The 18,830-nt window shown below is 33.6% G+C and overlaps 2 protein-coding genes across 10 annotated transcripts in view; one reads left to right on the forward strand and one right to left on the reverse strand.

The window, feature by feature from the left end:
• Positions 1-21: 21 nt before the first annotated feature.
• Positions 22-11,039, forward strand: LOC120767760 (nicotinate phosphoribosyltransferase). Of its 7 annotated transcripts, none has more exons than XR_005704714.1 (15): positions 584-682; positions 874-939; positions 2,352-2,533; positions 3,365-3,535; positions 3,599-3,725; positions 3,966-4,049; positions 4,124-4,251; positions 5,112-5,252; positions 5,315-5,486; positions 5,956-6,297; positions 8,311-8,576; positions 8,809-8,935; positions 9,008-9,290; positions 9,380-9,650; positions 9,708-11,039. XR_005704714.1 is itself a non-coding variant. In XM_040093990.1 (14 exons), the coding sequence occupies exons 3-14, from the start codon at positions 2,443-2,445 to the stop codon at positions 9,455-9,457; spliced, it is 2,010 nt and encodes a 669-aa protein (XP_039949924.1). In that variant the 5' UTR covers positions 584-682; positions 874-939; positions 2,352-2,442; the 3' UTR covers positions 9,458-11,039. The 7 variants fall into 7 exon arrangements, 5 of the variants coding, with proteins under 5 accessions (XP_039949926.1, XP_039949924.1, XP_039949928.1 ...); XR_005704715.1 differs by having other exon boundaries at positions 9,715-11,039; XM_040093990.1 differs by having other exon boundaries at positions 9,380-11,039.
• A 2,388-nt stretch (positions 11,040-13,427) lies between these two features.
• LOC120767763 (putative mediator of RNA polymerase II transcription subunit 26) overlaps positions 13,428-18,830 on the reverse strand; it is a 68,763-nt gene continuing 63,360 nt past the window's right edge. For all 3 annotated transcript variants that reach the window (XM_040093998.1, XM_040094000.1, XM_040093999.1), the window contains exon 3: positions 13,428-18,064. In XM_040093998.1, the coding sequence (XP_039949932.1) occupies positions 14,471-18,064 (3,594 nt within the window). In that variant the 3' untranslated portion in view covers positions 13,428-14,470. The remainder of the gene's footprint in view (positions 18,065-18,830) is intronic.

Here is an 18,830-nt window from a genome sequence, read left to right on the forward strand (position 1 = left end):
AATCATATGTGTTTGTGCATATATATAATCACATACTAGACGTTTTCTTATCAGAAATAACATTCTCCTTCGAGGGAAAATTATTAGTAAATTCGTAACGGAAGGAAGTCGAAAGTGTATACGCAAAAAGGATACCAGTATAAAGTTTTGAAAAATTTAACATTTTAAAATACTTCTCATAACTAAGTAAAACCGGGAAGCTTAAATGTAAAGTCAATTACTAATAGATGTTTAATTGTTTATCCTGAGAGACTTTTATACGCTGGCTGTATGTACTATAATACTATATATATAGTATATGTTTACAATTATTTGTGTAAGTTTCAACTTCATTAAAGTAACATGAAAAAAGTAGACAGGAGAATCTCCCTCCGACCTTCACGCAACCTTCAGCTGCGCCTCACATGTGCCTCACTTTTGATTGGTTTAACGCTCTTATAAGCACTGCAAGCAAAACCAATGCAATGCTTACTTAATTGTATAAACGTTTTATTGACGCTGCTAAGTAACACAAAATAAACAAAATTGGGGTTATAAATTTAAAAAGTCGTCTTAGTCTTATTTAGTGCTAAGAGTGCAGTGAGTGAATAGTTATAATCATACCGGTTGATAATCATAATATTCTAATTATATACATATGTACAAGTGGCTTGTGTATAAGCAGAAGTAACGATAAACATTTGTATGTAGATAAATACATACATACATTCATAAGTGCTTATAAAATCTTACAAATGACAATGATAAGAACAATATAAGACATACATATTTACCTATACATCTGTATTATATCTTAATTTAAATTTGATAAAAGTGTATTCTTAAGTAAATGGTACAATTACCTAAAATTTCTATTATTAAATTTTTCTAAAGGGGTGAAGAAATAAGTTCCAGTATAACCGAGCACGAGAAACACATTTGTTGTGAAATCTCTATTTGGTAAGTGATAATTGACGTAAAGCCTAATGAACGGAAGGAAATGAGAAAATTAGAATAAACTCCAATCGGCAGTATACATTAAATTTATAAGCTATTTTCATAATACAACAAAAACAAATATATTTTTTGTAGTCCTAGATATGTTAGTAAGTTTTGATGTTTTCAAATGTCCAGATTACGAATTTCATTAAGGTATTGAATGTACTTTTGTTTTTATGATAAATGCTTATCTTAATATTGATCAATTCTCTGCATTTCAGCAATAAAATTTATTATTTTAGTCATTAGTTAGAACAGGTGCTTGCGCACACAAACACCACGTGATCCCGACTCTCAGTCTCCTTAACGCCAAAGTTATTTTCTAAGAATCACCTCATTGGTTCAATATGCGATCGAATTAGGAATGATAAAGCCAGTAGTAAAAGCTTAGGACGGGGAAGGATATTGTTTTAATAACATTTGAAGAAAATTTCCGAAGCTTAGTATAGAAAAGTTGAAAGGTGAAATATTTGAGTAATAGTTTGTTTCTGAAAGTTTTTGAATGAGAACCCGCCTATAGAAGCAGAAAAAGAGGAAGAATTCTGGCTGCACTTCGCATCTCGAATATAACCGCGTGAGCGGTGTCTACGCCGGCAAAGAAGTAGAAAGATATCAAGTATGAGTATTAGGTTAGTTAGAGATTACTACTGGTCCTTAAAAAAAATTATCAACTGGAGAATGCTTTAATCAAGTATAGCATTGGTTTTTCGACAGCTTTCTCTCTGTTTACATTAATATTTCCTTACTTTCCTTTAATGTTTTCTGATTTTTGTAATAGTAAATGAAAATAAAGATTTACATAAAGTTAAACAAGAGCAAATCTTAGAAAATCATTGATAGTTTCATGCATTGTGGGTACAAATATACCCAAAGTCGATAATATTTCAAGGGCAACAAAACCGTTGTAGACCAGTGTATTATATTAGATTTAAATATATTTACACCACTAAGAGAGAGAAGAACAAAAGATAATTATTTATTAATCATAATATATTGAGTTATAAATTAGTTAGAAGATAGTAACTGATAAATTATTGATTACAAGGAGAACCTGTATATGAACTATTTAACCATATTTTGTCCTTGAACAAAAAAAAAAAAAAACAAAACATTGCGTAATATTTTGATTACGTACATATGTACTTGCATTTTAATCAACACAAATAGCACAACTTTAAGTGCCTTTTAATATGTGTGTCATGTAAATCTTTAAATACAGTACACTCGAAGTACTCTCTTTAGGGTGTAATTGGCGCTCAATAGATGTGTGGTCGGAGGTAGTAAGTAGTGAAAAAATCTACCACTTTTGTATTAACGTCCTTTCCACATAACTTCAAAATTTATTTGAAAATCCATTTTTCCATATTTTTCAGATTCATTAAAAAATCGGTCAATAAATTAATTTCGATTCAACAAGGGACTGCATGCCGATATTTTCGTAGCAAAAAGGGATTAGGTATTAAAATGAGTCAACTCCAAAGTTCTAATTCGGGTGGTCAATTTATGGATCGGGGGCGCATGAATCAAAATGGTGTTGTCCAGCCTCTTTTAACAGGTGAGTCCGTTTAATTAATGCTTTTTTATATTCTCCAAATCACCTTGCATTCAGATTATAAATTCATCTATAACTTACTATTTGTCTAGAGAAACTGTGCAACATATTCTCATAAGAATTTTTTCTGTCAGAAGCAGTCACATCACGCATTATAATATCGGGTGATTTTTTAAGAGCTTGATAACTTTTTTTTAAAAAAAAACGCATAAAATTTGCAAAATCTCATCGGTTCTTTATTTGAAACGTTAGATTGGTTCAGTTCTTCCATTTTTGGCAACAAAAAGTTTGTTAGCATCTTGGTTGACATGTGGTTTCAACAAGATGGCGCTACATGCCACACAGCTCGCGATTCTATGGCCATTTTGAGGGAAAACTTCGGAGAACAATTCATCTCAAGAAATGGACCCGTAAGTTGGCCACCAAGATCATGCGATTTAACGCCTTTAGACTATCTTTTGTGGGGCTACGTCAAGTCTAAAGTCTACAGAAATAAGCCAGCAACTATTCCAGCTTTGGAAGACAACATTTCCGAAGAAATTCGGGCTATTCCGGCCGAAATGCTCGAAAAAGTTGCCCAAAATTGGACTTTTCCTGAATGGACCACCTAAGACGCAGCCATAAAGTCAACATTTAAATGAAATTATCTTCAAAAAGTAAATGTCATGAACCAATCTAACGTTTCAAATAAAGAACCGATGAGATTTTGCAAATTTTATGCGTTTTTTTTTTAAAAAAAGTTATCAAGCTCTTAAAAAATCACCCGATATTACTTGCTACTTATTAAATGTTAATTTTTTCAGAAACTTTTAACAAAATAATGTATTTCATTAGATCTATATCAGATTACGATGGCATACGCTTATTGGAAGTCGGGAAAAACTGATGACCAATCGGTATTTGATTTGTTCTTTCGAACGAATCCATTTCATGGAGAATTCACCATATTTGCTGGACTGGAGGAATGTCTAAAATTTTTAGATAGTTTCCACTACTCAGATAGCGGTGAAAATTCTTTTCTATTTTATCATTTAAAATAAATTACATTGTACATGATTTTCTTATTAGATATTGACTATCTGAGGCAGACATTACCCGAAGGTGTAGAAAATGATTTTTTTGAATACTTAGCCAGTTTGACGGCAAAAGATGTTACCTTATACGCCATCGATGAGGGTACAGTGGCTTTTCCAAGGTAACCAATTATTAACTTCTTTTTTTAAAATTAGAAAGATTTAATGCACATTGATTTTATAATTTATGAATTATCTGCAATACTGTTTACAAATATTCCATCCTTACATATACATACATATACACATACATATTTCCCACATAAATGAGTGTGTAAATAATTTAATGGCAATGAACTTTTTCATAAAGTACAATATATTTATAAAAGCAATTATATATTTGTATTCAAAAAATAAAACAGGGTACCTATTATCAAAGTTGAAGGACCTTTGATAATTGTGCAGCTTTTGGAAACAACATTATTGACGTTGGTGAATTATGCGAGGTACATTAATATTTTAAACGTTTACATAACTGTATCTACGTATTTCAAGCACATTTCATTTTTATTGACTTTAGTTTAATGGCAACGAATGCTGCTCGTTATCGTATGGTGGCTGGAAAACATGTGAAACTTTTAGAATTCGGCCTACGTCGTGCTCAAGGCCCAGATGGAGGATTATCGGCTTCAAAATATTCTTATACTGGTATATTTTACATTGATTCGATTGCTATAATGTAGACATGTACCTTTCCTTTCCCGAACACGTAAAAAGTCGAAAGGCAACAAGAAGTAGTTTTGCAATCAAATTACACGTTGCCACGGTATTAATCGCATGCTTATTACATATAATCAATTAAAAGTGCTGTGTTATAGATCCATCACCTATACAGGTGTCTCATTGATTTAAATGCTTCAACTATTTGCCCAGCTCAAATACTTTTTCGACTATTGCTTGATGATGTGTTTGCATGCAACCGCTTTTATATGCCCCAATACCGTACCATGGAGCATGAGTCAAGAGTAAATTAACACTTTATATATTTACAAACACATTTAGTTCGCAAATACACATGCATGCTTATGTCCATGTGCATTTCATACCCTTGCGATTATTGTTATTGAGCAATACTCAAGGTAATAAAAAGCATAAAGTGTCTTTGTTTGACTGGGGAAATTCCTTCAGAAAATATCAAATGGAAAGTTGTTTTGAAAGCATTATCCATACAAAAGTACACCCATATACAGCATTTGTTTTGCTCAATTAGCGTACCATTTGGTGTCGGGCTATTTTTCACGTCTGACGTATGTAAGCACCCTCGAAAAGGACTATGCGTAATACTATAGAATTTCTCTACTTTTTGTGTTGTGTAATATATCACGGAAGCATATTATGTAAAATGAGTTTTTGTTTTTTTTTTTGTTTTTGGATATATGTACATACCTACCTATGCATATACATTTATATTTAAGGTGTTAAATTTTCATACAAATAAGTAATTTTTTCGTGAGAAAGGTTCACACATTTACCGATTAAACATATGTATATAATATTTTGTTGTCAAGGTGGCTTTGATGGAACATCTAACGTACTGGCAGGAAAACTATTCAATATACCTGTTAAGGGCACCCATGCGCATGCTTATATAACGTCATTTTCTGGAATTGGAGAGTTAAAAACACGTTTATTAAGACATAAGACAACAGGTACATTGGAGCATTCATATAATAATTTTGTTGATGAACATTATCTTAAATTAATTCATCAGGTATAACTGGTGATCTATTGGATCACGCTGTCCGACATCGGCAGGCATTGGCCCATGTGCTCGACGTATCCCAGGAGGAGTCTAGTGAAGGCGAATTGGCGGCAATGGTGTCCTATGCAATAGCGTTTCCCGATGGATTCATGGCGCTAGTCGATACGTACGATGTTAAGAGGTATTTCGCTTCTAGGCAGATTCTCTCGGAACTACAATTTTTCTATACTTTGTTGTTAACTTTTATACATATAGAACAACAACATATAATTTTCCATGAAATGTTATCACAAATATGGTATTTAGTTTACCTCAAGTCAAATTTAACACAAATTCAGAGCTAGTAGTATACATACAACAATGTATGTATGCAACTTATGTACATAGGTACAAATTACAAACTGTATAGAAAATGCACGTCCATATAACATATTTTAGTGTTCTATTTTTAGGATACGTCATCATATACATACATTCACGCGTTTATGCCTATTCAAATTGGATAGGATAAGCGGTAATATACATATATCATATTTCATATTTCACTAATAAAATGTGTTATTATGTCTTGTCCCGCTATATGAATGTTTAGCTTACTTAGTTTGCGAAATAAGTTCGTATATGTACATATAAACCAATGTATTTAACAGCAAAGTACAAACTTCGAAGTCAAGCAAAGACAAAAGTGTGACAATCAATTACGATATTCCTATCAACTTGCCACAATCTAATGGCCACATTCTGCAGGAGACAGTTAATGGATATTTTACCGCAAATGACGTGCATGCGAGAAATGAAAGTCTAGTTGCTTCGAATGAAAGACCATGTATTGGTGCATTACTGGACCTTAATGATGCAGTTGAATCAAGTACGCACTTAAATTCAGCCAGTAAACCTAATATCATTTCTAGAAACGCGACAACAGATAGACAAACTCTAACTTCTTCTGCTCCAAACACGTATCTGCCAAAATATGTCGCGAAGTCATTCAGGTAAATCAATATTAGGCTTTAAAACTCTCGAGAGCGTGCTTTAACATCTTTATATATATTTTTGCGATTAAAATTATTCCTCGGACCATACATTACCATCCATGTATGTATTAAAGAAAGTCTATATGATAAACATAATGGTAATATTGGCAATTAAATACACACATATTTATAAACAAGTGCTTTAAATTCTTTCCCTAAAAGTGGAGTAATGTTTGCCAACTTCAAGGCTTCAAGTTTCGAGGCTGCATTTATACATTTTTCTCGAGCTGCTATCAATTGAAAGCAACGAATTTCTAAATCCAAAAACATTTTTTTGAACATTACATTACAATTTATGTATGCATTGTGTATAATAATGATTTGTTATGTTTTTATTTTACTTTTAACATCCTTAAACTTAAAGACATAAATTTGTAATCGTTCTAAAAATTAACATGCAGGGAAGTTCCATAATACTAAATATCCACACTCATAACGTAAATGTTAATGCGAAAGATCATACGTTTTTATTTGAATCCGTAATGTCTTATAGATAAGTTGTTCAATTGATTAATTTTTCTGAAGGATGGTCATTCATTTGCATACATACTTATATTATTTTAAAAGCCTTAAATTTATTAAAACTGAAACTTGTATTTAAAATATAAATTACATACATTGTTGATCACCGGTATCCCATTCCTACCATATAAACACCCATTAATACATACATATTTATTTAAGCATGCATACCTAATCTACATATTCAGATGTGATTGTGAAAAATTACTTTTGGTTTCCTTTCAACACATATTATGATTTACTAAAACGAGAAACCCCAAAATTAAATATAAATGACTTCCCGGCACTATTTTGGCAGAGGTATGTAAGCCCGAATCCATAACTATATTTTCAATAAAAACAGAAAACCAAGCAAAAAACGACATTTGTGATCACGCGTGCTGCCAAATAAAACATTATTGCACTAGATGTGGGTGTATTATGCGGATTGAAGGCAGCTCACATGTGCACATTTTATGTGAAGAACCTTAATATTTAGTCTAATTTCTAAGCTCTACAGCAAACTTCATTACATACATCAACAAAATGCATACGTTATCTCCATAACAATTGTTGTTAACAAAATGTCGACTATACTAATGTGGTGCATACCTATCTATGTACGTATTCATATAAAGTTACACCCATAAGGACGAAAAGGTACATGTCTTATATTAGTGAGAAATTACATTTGTTTTCTGTCGTTGAATTTTCATGATTCTTTTCCCGTAATTTGTTTATCCATATTTAAAGAAAAATGTGAAATTGTGTCCGAGAGAGCACACTGCATGGCTTATGTGTTTTTGTGCATTTTTATTTTTACAGTTAACATTGTTTGATTAGCTTTCGTGTGGTTTTGTCTGGTCATACAGTAGTATTTATCAACATATTCTTTTTTGTAAACGGAACACAGATTTTAATACGTAGCTGCACATATTTTGAATAGATATAAACGATTTGTAATAACAAACATAATTTCCAAGTGCTTACAAGCATACAATTAGTATGTGATATAAGATCACCAATCATGCTTGTAGCTTATCGATTTCTAGTAGAAGCAGCGAAATAGTTTCACCTTTAAACACATTCGCTCTTTTGGGAGTATTTTAATCAAACATGCAAAAGCACGATTCTTGAAGTCAAATATATTTACTTAATAGTTAAAACAATCGACTGCCGACCGTTCAAATATCCCCCAATGGAAATAGGAAAATATGATCGTAATTTGTTAAAAACAAAAATGTTGAAAACTTAAGAATTCAATGAACCCGATTTGATATTTGTACACAGACCAATTTGGACAATATTGGAACGGTCTCATTAACTTAGTAATCTTTGTAGGCGTATCTAACTAGTTCAATATCGAAACAATATACGATATTACGCGAATTTTAATTTCACTTTGTTATTTATATTTTGCATTTGTAATTTTCTATTCCTTATTTTCTCTCAAATGAATTCCGTCCATAGAAGCGGGCTTTTAAATTTCTGTGCTGTTGCATTGGCGCTCAACGATTTGGGCTACCATGCAGTTGGTATTCGCATCGACTCCGGAGATTTGGCTTACTTATCTTGCTTGGCACGCGAAACTTTCGAAAAGGTCGCCGAAAGGTTTAAGGTGCCATGGTTCAATAAGTTAACAATTGTTGCATCGAATGACATCAATGAAGACACCATTCTCAGCTTGAATGAGCAGGGTCACAAAATTGATTGTTTCGGAATCGGTACTCATTTAGGTAAGTTCTGTGTGCAGATATGAATAAAGTACCCTACAATTGTGATTCAAATTAAGAGTTATTAGTTAGTTAGAAATAACCAAAAATTTCGTTGCCTCACTGCTTTAGAGGTTATCTATTGTATGTACATATGCGCATACATATATGTATATGTATCTGCTACTATGTCCAAAGAACTAAAATGTATATCGATTAGTATGGAATAATGTACGTATTTAAAACCATATTTCAGTAACATGCCAAAGACAGCCAGCCCTCGGTTGTGTGTACAAGCTAGTTGAAATAAATGGACAACCACGCATTAAATTGAGCCAAGATGTCGAAAAGGTCACAATGCCGGGAAACAAGAACGCTTACAGGTACATTGTGTATCATAATTGTTATGCCACATTTTATTGATATACATATGTATATCGGCCGAATATTTCCAGATTATACAGTGCTGATGGACATGCACTAATTGATTTACTACAGAAGGTTTCGGAGCCGCCTCCAAGTGTTGGTCAAAAAGTTTTGTGCCGTCATCCCTTCCAGGAGTCAAAGCGGGCTTACGTAATTCCCTCCCATGTTGAATTGTTGTACAAAGTATATTGGAAGGACGGCAAAATTACACAACAGTTGCCCACATTAGAACAAGTGCGCGAAAAGGTAAAGATTTCGCTTAAAACCCTGCGGAATGATCACAAGCGCACACTCAACCCAACGCCCTATAAGGTATGAAAAATTTAACTTTTCCCTTTATTTTCACTTTATTCTTTCTAATCAGATTAATGAATGTGTTGTCTGTGGTTTTCTTCATACAGGTGGCCGTCAGCGACAATTTATACAACTTTATACACGATTTGTGGCTGCAAAACGCACCGATTGGCGAACTCTCATGATCTATATAATTTTTTAATTTCCCAAAAGAGTCATGGTGCAAATCATATGAACATAAAATTAGAAAAAATTCATCGGAATTTGACATAGGCAGCGGTGAAAGCAAATTACATTTACAATTCTCATTTCAATACATTCGTAGATTTACATATATATGTATATATGTATATGGAAATCGGATTGGGAAAATATAAGGTACGCATTACAGAAAATGCTATTAATATACATATGTACATACAATAATAAATACAGATTACAGCACAACTTATCAGGAATGCGTCTTGTGCCTTATGTACACAGACCCGGTTATATATAAATGCATATGAATGTAAATTCGTTTGCATGATTTTTAAGTACAATTATTAGTTATGCAAATAAGCGTCATTGTAGGTATGTACACAAATGTGTGTATAAGAGCTTTTTGATAGATGTTAGTTGAACATTAAAATGTAGATGATGTATTACACTCACAATGAACCATACTGAAATATTGCAAGTTAAGAAAAAGTGTCGTAATTAATATAATATATTTTAAGATACCATTAAAATAGATTGTGAAATTTGCTAAAAAAAGAAGATATTTACTTATTTTCTTGCAAAACGTTAAATATGCACAACTTAACCTTCATTAAACCCTTTATTGAGTATAGAATGCGTAACTAAAATAGCATTCCGAATCATGTAAGCCACAATATAGGCAATTTCTTATTAATGAAAAGATTTTGTCTCCCTGACGCACCCAATGTAGTTTAGATTTATAATGTCTGTAATTGATTAAGTTACATATTATGACATTATCAAAGCGTACATACTACTAAGGCGCATTTTGTATATTTAATATAGTTTGACCGTGTGTTTAAAATTAAGTATTGGTTTATGTTTTTAAATTAGAATTAAAAGATTGGAAACACAAAAATAAAATTTGTACAAAATAAATCATCTAATATTCAGTTTATTATTACGGTGAGATGATATATGTAAACTGTTTAAAGAGAGAGTTACCTGACTACCATATAAACTCGTTAATGACAAAAAAACGGAAACACATACATATAATTATTTTCAAATTTTTATTAATTTATTGGTTGTATCATTGTCTTGTACATTTCAAAAATTCATATCCTTATTAAGTATATTGTTATGAAAGATCTTTTTAATCTACTCTGAATCGTTACACAGGATTGTTCATCGATTTAAGTATGCATGTATTTTGTATATTAAGTTTTCGTCCGTTTATTTTCACGTGGGTATATATGTATGTATAGTATATAATTCACTACATAATATGAAACTGTTTAACGTTGAAGATAAATAATTTTTATATTTTTGTCACTATTTACTATTCCGCTTTTATATATATGTATGTTCTTAAATTCTTTATTGTTTGGTTATAATTCTTTGATTAATTATCTGAGTATTTGTACACTTCTTGCTTTAAAAATTGTTGTTTAAGGAGTAGTCATATAATGCAAATTTTAATGTGGATACATTGCCACTCGGCGATGTTCTCTGTTTTCGTATTACAACTTAAAAAATATGAATAAAAATATTATTGTTTCCAATATATTTCTTTATTTTTTAGAATTAGGTGTTTTATTTCCCAGTTCTCCTGGTTCCTTTTGTTGTTAGAGGTCTTTGGCATTTCAATTACTTAAGTATATTTATACGATTGTAGCAATATTTTATCTATACAATTTTCAATCTAACAAATTGTTCTTCTGATCATAGAAATCACGGTACTAAACTTCAGTAAAATTTATAAAAATGTCAGTTAATTGTGTGCTCGAACAGGGTATTGGATGTCCACTTTTGTTGCAAGTACATTTACTTGAGCGCGATCAACGCATTATCCATAACAAGGATATTTTCTATATACTTATTTAAAATAGATATAACCAGATTTAACAACACTTCATTTATTAGCTTTATTGCATCAGTTATTTTGTATTCCGATTCGAACTGTACATAAAGGGATTAACAATGACAAAAAAAAAATTTTTTTTTTGGTTTTTGCTGAAATTCTAATATATACAATTTTCTAATATATTCACAATAAATAAGGTTTTTAATCAATCTTCAACGCAATATATTTTAGTAAAATTTTGTCATCTCATACATACATATGTGGGTATGTATCTATATAGATAAGCATACTTATCTATACAAATCTGTATATATCCTTGAAAACAAAAATCGACTTCCTCAAGAATAACATATGTATATTCAAGTATTTTCCCTTTGACAATAAAGATAATTAGAGCTGACGGAATAATGTGCTGTTATCCCCGCATAAATATAAAAAACATATCGAAAATTAAATGTTACCAAATTTCTACTAAGTTGTATTTGTTTTTTGACTAAAGTCTATAAGCTGCCTTCATGGTTAATTTTCAAATATTCACCTCAAATTTCGAAGTATATATCTTTATTGCTAATGGTGTCTTTCGTCTTTTTGTTAAATAAAGAATAATGACCATCGAGTTTTTAGCAGTAAAAAATGAAACACGCAACTTATTACAAATAATTGTAGTTTTATTTTCAGAAATTTGAATTTCTCTTTAAGCTTACAATAACACAAATTCTTAACTGTCATCATTTATATTTCTTTTCAAAGTAATGTAATCTTGACATTTTGTTTTTCGTTTCTACAAACTATATGTTTACAGTCAACCCGACAATAGATAATTAATTTTCAAAACTGTTATGTATATATGTTTATTGTAGTAGATATTTTACATACTTAAGTATTTATCTGTTTGAGTTTTAATGATGTACAAAATTACACAAGTGGTAACTTATTCAATCTTATTCTTAGAAGGTTATATTGGTTGTGCTATCACCATATCCTCATCGGAATTACAGTATTTCAACCCCGATAGCATATCTTGTACGCAATTGTAATTTGCACCTTTTTGGTATTGTTATTATTATTTTAATTAACATAAATGGCTTCTCATATTATTTCATAATTTATTTTTTATTAACAAACTTATTTGATTTTAGAAATCTTTACAATTTATTTTCGTTTTTCTTTGCTTTTTTAACAAAACAAAATCACATTGAATTGTTCAAGTTTATTGAAATTTAAATTCTAATTTGGTCAAAACATTATAAGACAACAAAATATTTTTGAAATATGTATATATAAAAATAAAACAACGATAAAGTGACTAAGGAGACACAAAGGAAGGCAGAATCGTATGTAGCGTTATTAACATTCTAATGCTAAAATAAATATTATAAACAATACTAAATAAAAAAATATTAGCGAATTTTGTACAATTAAATAATGTCAAACGAACTGAACAAAGTTGTTTGTACATGTGTAATTGAAATAATTGTATATGTATGTGTGTACATATTCATATTGTGAGTAACATAATATTGAGTTAACATATTTATGTATTATCTGCTGTATACTTGTTACTTCACCTTTCAATTAATAAAAATATATTAATCACTTATTTGATTATACAAACAGGCATTCTCCATCAAAACTAATTTATATTTTAACTGGTGGGCTAATCTGGCTTGTTTTGTGTCAAACATAATAAACAAATATACATGCATATATCATATACTATAAATAAGTATATTAATAATATAGTTAGAAGAAGTAAAGTTTCTACCCAACTTTATTAATCAATATTTAACAATTCTAAGGGCTAAGTGTGCACCAGCATAGAACATACCCGGATTTTTGAACAATTTTATACAGAGTATTGCATACAAAAATGCAATGCATGAAAATGCAAATATATGATTAATAGCTATGCGTGCGTATTGAATTCAAATATAGCGGGAGTTATCGGAAAACAGTTGTAATTAAGTATACTTATGTGTGTAATGCATAGCTTTTTTTCTGCATTGTTTGGTTTTAATTATACTTTTTACGAATAATAATTAAACTACGGACATTACTATACATATGTATATGTACAAAGTAAATGAAAAAAGGCCTACTTACAGATATTGAATTAATATTATAAATATACAAGTATGTGTATATACATATGTAGGTTTCTTAAATAAACTTTTTGTTTTAATTCCTTTTAAAGCTTTGGTTTCAGTAAATATATATTTTGTATGCTTTTTTTGCACTTTAAACAGAATAACAAGAAAATACAGTTCGTTTTGAAAAACTTAAAGAAATTACTGGGAGAGCATATTCGTAAAACGGGACATCTACCAAAAACATGGTTAAAAAATTAATTTTTTTTTTTACATATTACAGTAAAAGGTTTCAGTTGTTTAAGAAAGAAGAAGTTCTCAATATTTTCTAACAATTGAATTAAGAACGAAAGGTTTGTATACAAAAACTCAGTAAACGAATAAAACGATTTGTATTATTTATGTTATGTATGTACATATAGTATGTGAATACACGCATGGGTGTGCGTTGAAGCTTTTTACATTGTGTTCAACTTGCCTTCTATGCTTAGAATCTAGTTGATTGAAGTAACCATTAACTTTTGTCACCTAACTATTTTCCAACGACTTTTATTACTCGTATTTCGTGAAAGCAAAAAATTCATATTGAAATTCTTAAAAAATTGTATCGGTCCATAAATTTGAAATATTTTAATATTCCAAATACACAAACATACATATGTATGTATGTATATGTATGCGTTTATTTAATGTATCTGAATAAATGTAACACTTTAGTTCTGTATTATTTACCGTGGTGAACTTGTGGTCAGCTTTGAAGCATTTTAGCATGGAAGCTGTAGTACATAGTAGGCTAAATGTAATTAAAAGAGAAGCACATAAATACATACTTATTATGTACATATGTGAGTATTTGGAGTATTTACATTACTTGTTAATTGTACTCTTCATAAGGGAAGCAGAGTAAAGGTGTGTATATACATATACTTATGTATTTCCACTTGTACTAAGAAAGTACTCTCGCATTACCATGATAAATGAGTTAATTATGTTAGCCTGTTTTTATATACTCTATCGTAGACCCATCGAACACGCCGACTATCAGTCTTATTGCATTGTAACGGTTACATTATCTCCTCTTTGACCCATAACTCGGTGTTTGTTGTCGGTGTTTCTTTTTTACTCGCCTTCGTGGCGAGAGGTGTTCGGGTCACCTGATCCTTACATATGTTATTGTTGTTAACCTTAGCACTGACGCTGAATTTTTCGTCGTCGTATTTTGTAGCCTTTTGTACTTCATTTGATTTTCCTGACGGAATAGAGTTGTTCATAAATCTTCTATCGCGCGTACAGATTTGCTCTTTTTTAATGTTCAAAGTCCCTGCTTTCACATTTTCACGGTTGTCACTAGTTTTTATCTCATCGCAAGCGCTGTCTTGGACACCGTCAAACCTTTTTTCAACTTCCTTGAACTTTGTCTTTTCTTTCAATTTCGCCAAGTCGTCGCGATCGTCCGCAGATTCAGATATTTTCGCAAGAGCATCAGATGCTGACATTTGGGCTTTCTTCATTGATAATTCATCACTACTATTGCTGCTGTCGAATAACTGTCCAGCAGTTGCGGTTGAATGAGGCGACAGTGGCGTACTTGCCGCTGGTACTATACCTAAGGAGCTGCTGTGTGGTGCTTGAACATCTGACTCTACCGTTTGTGAGCTCGTTAAAGGTGCGCTGCTTTCATCTCCGTCATCATCCGATGTATTTGTATCACTGCTGCTACCATTTGTAACAGTGAAACGGGAAGTCTCCGCTTCGTCATCACCCAAATCAGTGTTGCTTATTTGCGTGTATACTTTATTTTTATTTTTTGGGCACTCGTTGCCGTAATCCGACAACGGCGCCTCGTCTTCAGAATCGAAATTGGGATCATGATCAGTTCCTTGTGATGTATGTTCTGCTAAATGGCCTATGTTTTCTTTGTTTATTGCATATGTCCGGCTTAAGCTATCACTGCTTTCACTGCCACTTTCGATTCTAGAACGCTTCGCTTGTGGCTGCTTATCTATATCAATTTCGTTAACATCATTTTTGTTGCTCGCTGGTTCATCAACACTTTCTTCGATGTCGGCGTTACTTCGGATATGATCAACGATATCAACAGCATTATCGGCTTTCTCACTTTCTTTATCACTACCATTACCGTGATCATAATCGTTTTCCTTATTGTTGCAAAGAGCTTCATGTTCATCTTCATTATTGCTGAATTGATCATTTTCCGACTGATTCCTTTTCTTTCTCTCATATAACTTTGTCTGACTATTCACTTTCACTAAGTTATTATCATTTTCACCGACGTCGGTTTCTTTGGTTAGACAGGTGTTTACAAAATCGTTCTCGTCTATGATCGTTAATGATTTTTTCAATGGTAAGCTGCGAATCTTGTCATCTTGAAGACCGTCTTGGTTGCCCAAGCCATTGGATTGAATGGTGGGCTCTTGTAACCTGAGAATTTGCAAATGGTGTCGACACGCTCGTAGCTGTTCTCGAAGTTCTCTGATCATTACGTCACGTTTGTGTGTCATTTCGCTGAGTTGAAGATTGCTATAACGTAATTGTTGGTTTTCGTGTAAAACTTTCCGTAACAGACCGAGTACTCGATCTCGTTCCTTGGGTCCGGTATCACGGAGTGCTTCAACGACCATATCCCAAGGTGCTAAAATATTGCTGCTATCCGCCTCTCCGTTCACACTGTCATCGTCAGTGTCCGTGGACAGCTCGAACTCGGAGCCGACGTATGGCAGTCCATTGTATGAGCTTTGAAGCTGGGATTCTAGCGGATTTTGTGCATCTGTCACGTCTGTCCGCATTAGAACTTTTGTGGAGTTGGTGCTCAAATTTAACCCTGTGGTAGTGGAAGACTGTGAAGGCGAATGTTTTACATGCTGCAAATTTGGTTGAGAGCGGATGAGGATGTGTTGGTGTTGTATTGTTGATAGCGCCTGGTGTTGGTGCTGCTGACGTTGTTGATCGTAAGCTCGCTGATTGTGCTTATAAAATTCGTACTGTTGCTGATGCTGTTGCAATATTTGCAGTTGGGGTTGTAGCTGTTGTTGTTGTGGTGTGTGACTGGGCTCTTGTTGCGTATGAAGTTGGGACAATGCAGCTGTTGGAGGTAGTGATGGTGGAGGTGTTGGCGATCTCATTATATTCGACCGATTGATTAAATTTTTGCTTATCCGAATTCGGCTATGCAATTCGTTGTGGTTGCTATTGTTGTTGGCAGTAAAATTTGCTGATAATGGTGATGGCAGAAGCTTTGCATGCTGATTCACCGTAGCAATAAGTGGTTGATCTCGGCCGATTTCTCGTCTATGAAGGTAGTGCGGTCCATTGTCGCCGCTAATATGTTTGCTATCGTTGCATGGGGCAGGTGATGTGGAAGATGTGATCTCGTTCGAACCGGAAAATTCTTGAGAACTGTGTGAATCTGTTGGAGAGAGAGGGCACGTGCGTGGCGATTGTCCTAAACGGGTTTGCTGCTCCTGATGCACCAAGGTTTGGGCATGTTTGTGATCTTGTTGGTATTGTTTTGAAGGGGGCAGGTGAGCAGGCAGTAATTGTTGCTGTGGGGGCGTCGTAGATGCCGTCGACGATGTTGAACTAGCAGAAGAGTTTGAGGTATAAAGTGAATGACGTCGAGGTTGCAATTGCTGCTGCTGCTCTTGAAGTTGCTGCTGTTGTTGAAGCATAACGTCTGCATCGCTATGACAACTGCTGCCATTACTATTGCTATTACTGCTGCTATTGTTATTGCTTAGCATTTTTCGTTGTTGTTGGTTCATCGTCAACGATATAGGCGATACTAATGGCAAAGTCGCGACATTATCGCTAATGGGTATATTAATACGGCAATCGGGAGGATCCTCGTTATCTCCGCTGGTATTAATAAGCGGTGGCGACTGCGGTATCTCGTTCGGTGTATTGGCACGTTCTTGTTTTATTTTCAGTTCAGTGGGGCACAAACTTGACAGTGACACTTGCTCTTGCAGTTCTTGTGCAGATTTTTGTTGCTGATGCATAGTTTGTTGCTGGAGTAAATGTTGCTGCTGCAACTGCTGTATTTCTCGTTCTCTTCGACCCCTCTCGAGATCGTGTTGTTCACGTTTCTCTCGTTCTCTTGAACGCTCCTGATCTCGTTCTCGTTCAATGCGTTCGCGATCTCTTTCTCGTTCTCTATACTCGCGGTGCTCCTTTTCCCTATCCTTAACCAATACGCATTTTCGTGGCACAAGAGCCACATTTGGCTGGTAGGTGCGTTCGAAACGTTCACGATCTGTGCTACGCACTACTCTTTCGGGATTTTGCAACACTGGTGGTTCTTGACTTAAATAGGGTAGTGTGGAGAATGCTGCTACCGCGTTATAAGTTGCAGCCGGATGTAGGAAAGATTTCGGTGCCCACGGTCTAAACGCTGACATTGAGCCGATCCTTTGCTGCTGGGCACAGTGGGCATACATAAAGGACTGATAGTGCTGATATTCCAGCTGATAGGCAGCGGCTTCTTCAAGACCTTTCGCTTTCTTCGTTGGAACAGCAAGCATTTCAGTGCGCTGCTTATCGCTCATATTGGAGACCTGTTGGTGTGGTGGTGGTACCATACTTGATGGCGAATGTCCCATCTGAGAAGTGAGCATTTCGTCATCCACATGTAATGCATGCTGTAATGAAAATGATACAAATTGTTATTTCACCCAATATCCTTGCACATACGTATGTTGGTAATTTACAAATATCATATAATACAAGATGGCGTTATTCTATTCAATTTCCATTGTAATAAAGCAGGAGTCACCACAAACAATATATTTAATTTTTTTTCCTAGACGGAATTACGCATTTTTGAATTGTCGAATGTCAAGAGGCTTTTGGCTTCAGAAATAATTTCATTGAAACTAGACACAACTTCCAACTAGTCGAAATACCAAGTTATAAATTGCTAAATCCGTTAGTTGCCAAATGCAGCTTGTTTATTTGACATCAACACCATTACTTGCTGGCGATTGACTGCATAAGTAAACCAATAGGCTAGCTACTCAATGGTGCTGAATTGCTGATCGAATGTCGCCACATTGCCACCGTGTTGTTTTAGCAACGGCTGAAGAAAAGACAAACGGGCGAAACATCAGTATTGCCGAACACTAACCCCCATTAGACGCAATAGTCGTAAAAATCAAGGACCATAAAGACAATCAATAAAAGAAAAACTTAAAATGTTCAGAGCGGCACAACGGCAGCGCAACTGCGACAGCCGGTATTTCGAGCAAATGTGCAGACCAAACAGTACGAGTAAAAGGCGAAGGTGAGTTTCTTACCGCATTGGTCTCAGAAGCATTTTGGACTTTATGAAATCGCCAAATGAAGCATTGAAGCCACAGCGGCTCCCTGCTTCGATGTTTATTATCACCGTACCGTAGACAAGCAGCC

This window comes from Bactrocera tryoni, chromosome 2 (genome assembly GCF_016617805.1).
Source record: "Bactrocera tryoni isolate S06 chromosome 2, CSIRO_BtryS06_freeze2, whole genome shotgun sequence".
NCBI lineage: Eukaryota > Metazoa > Arthropoda > Insecta > Diptera > Tephritidae > Bactrocera > Bactrocera tryoni.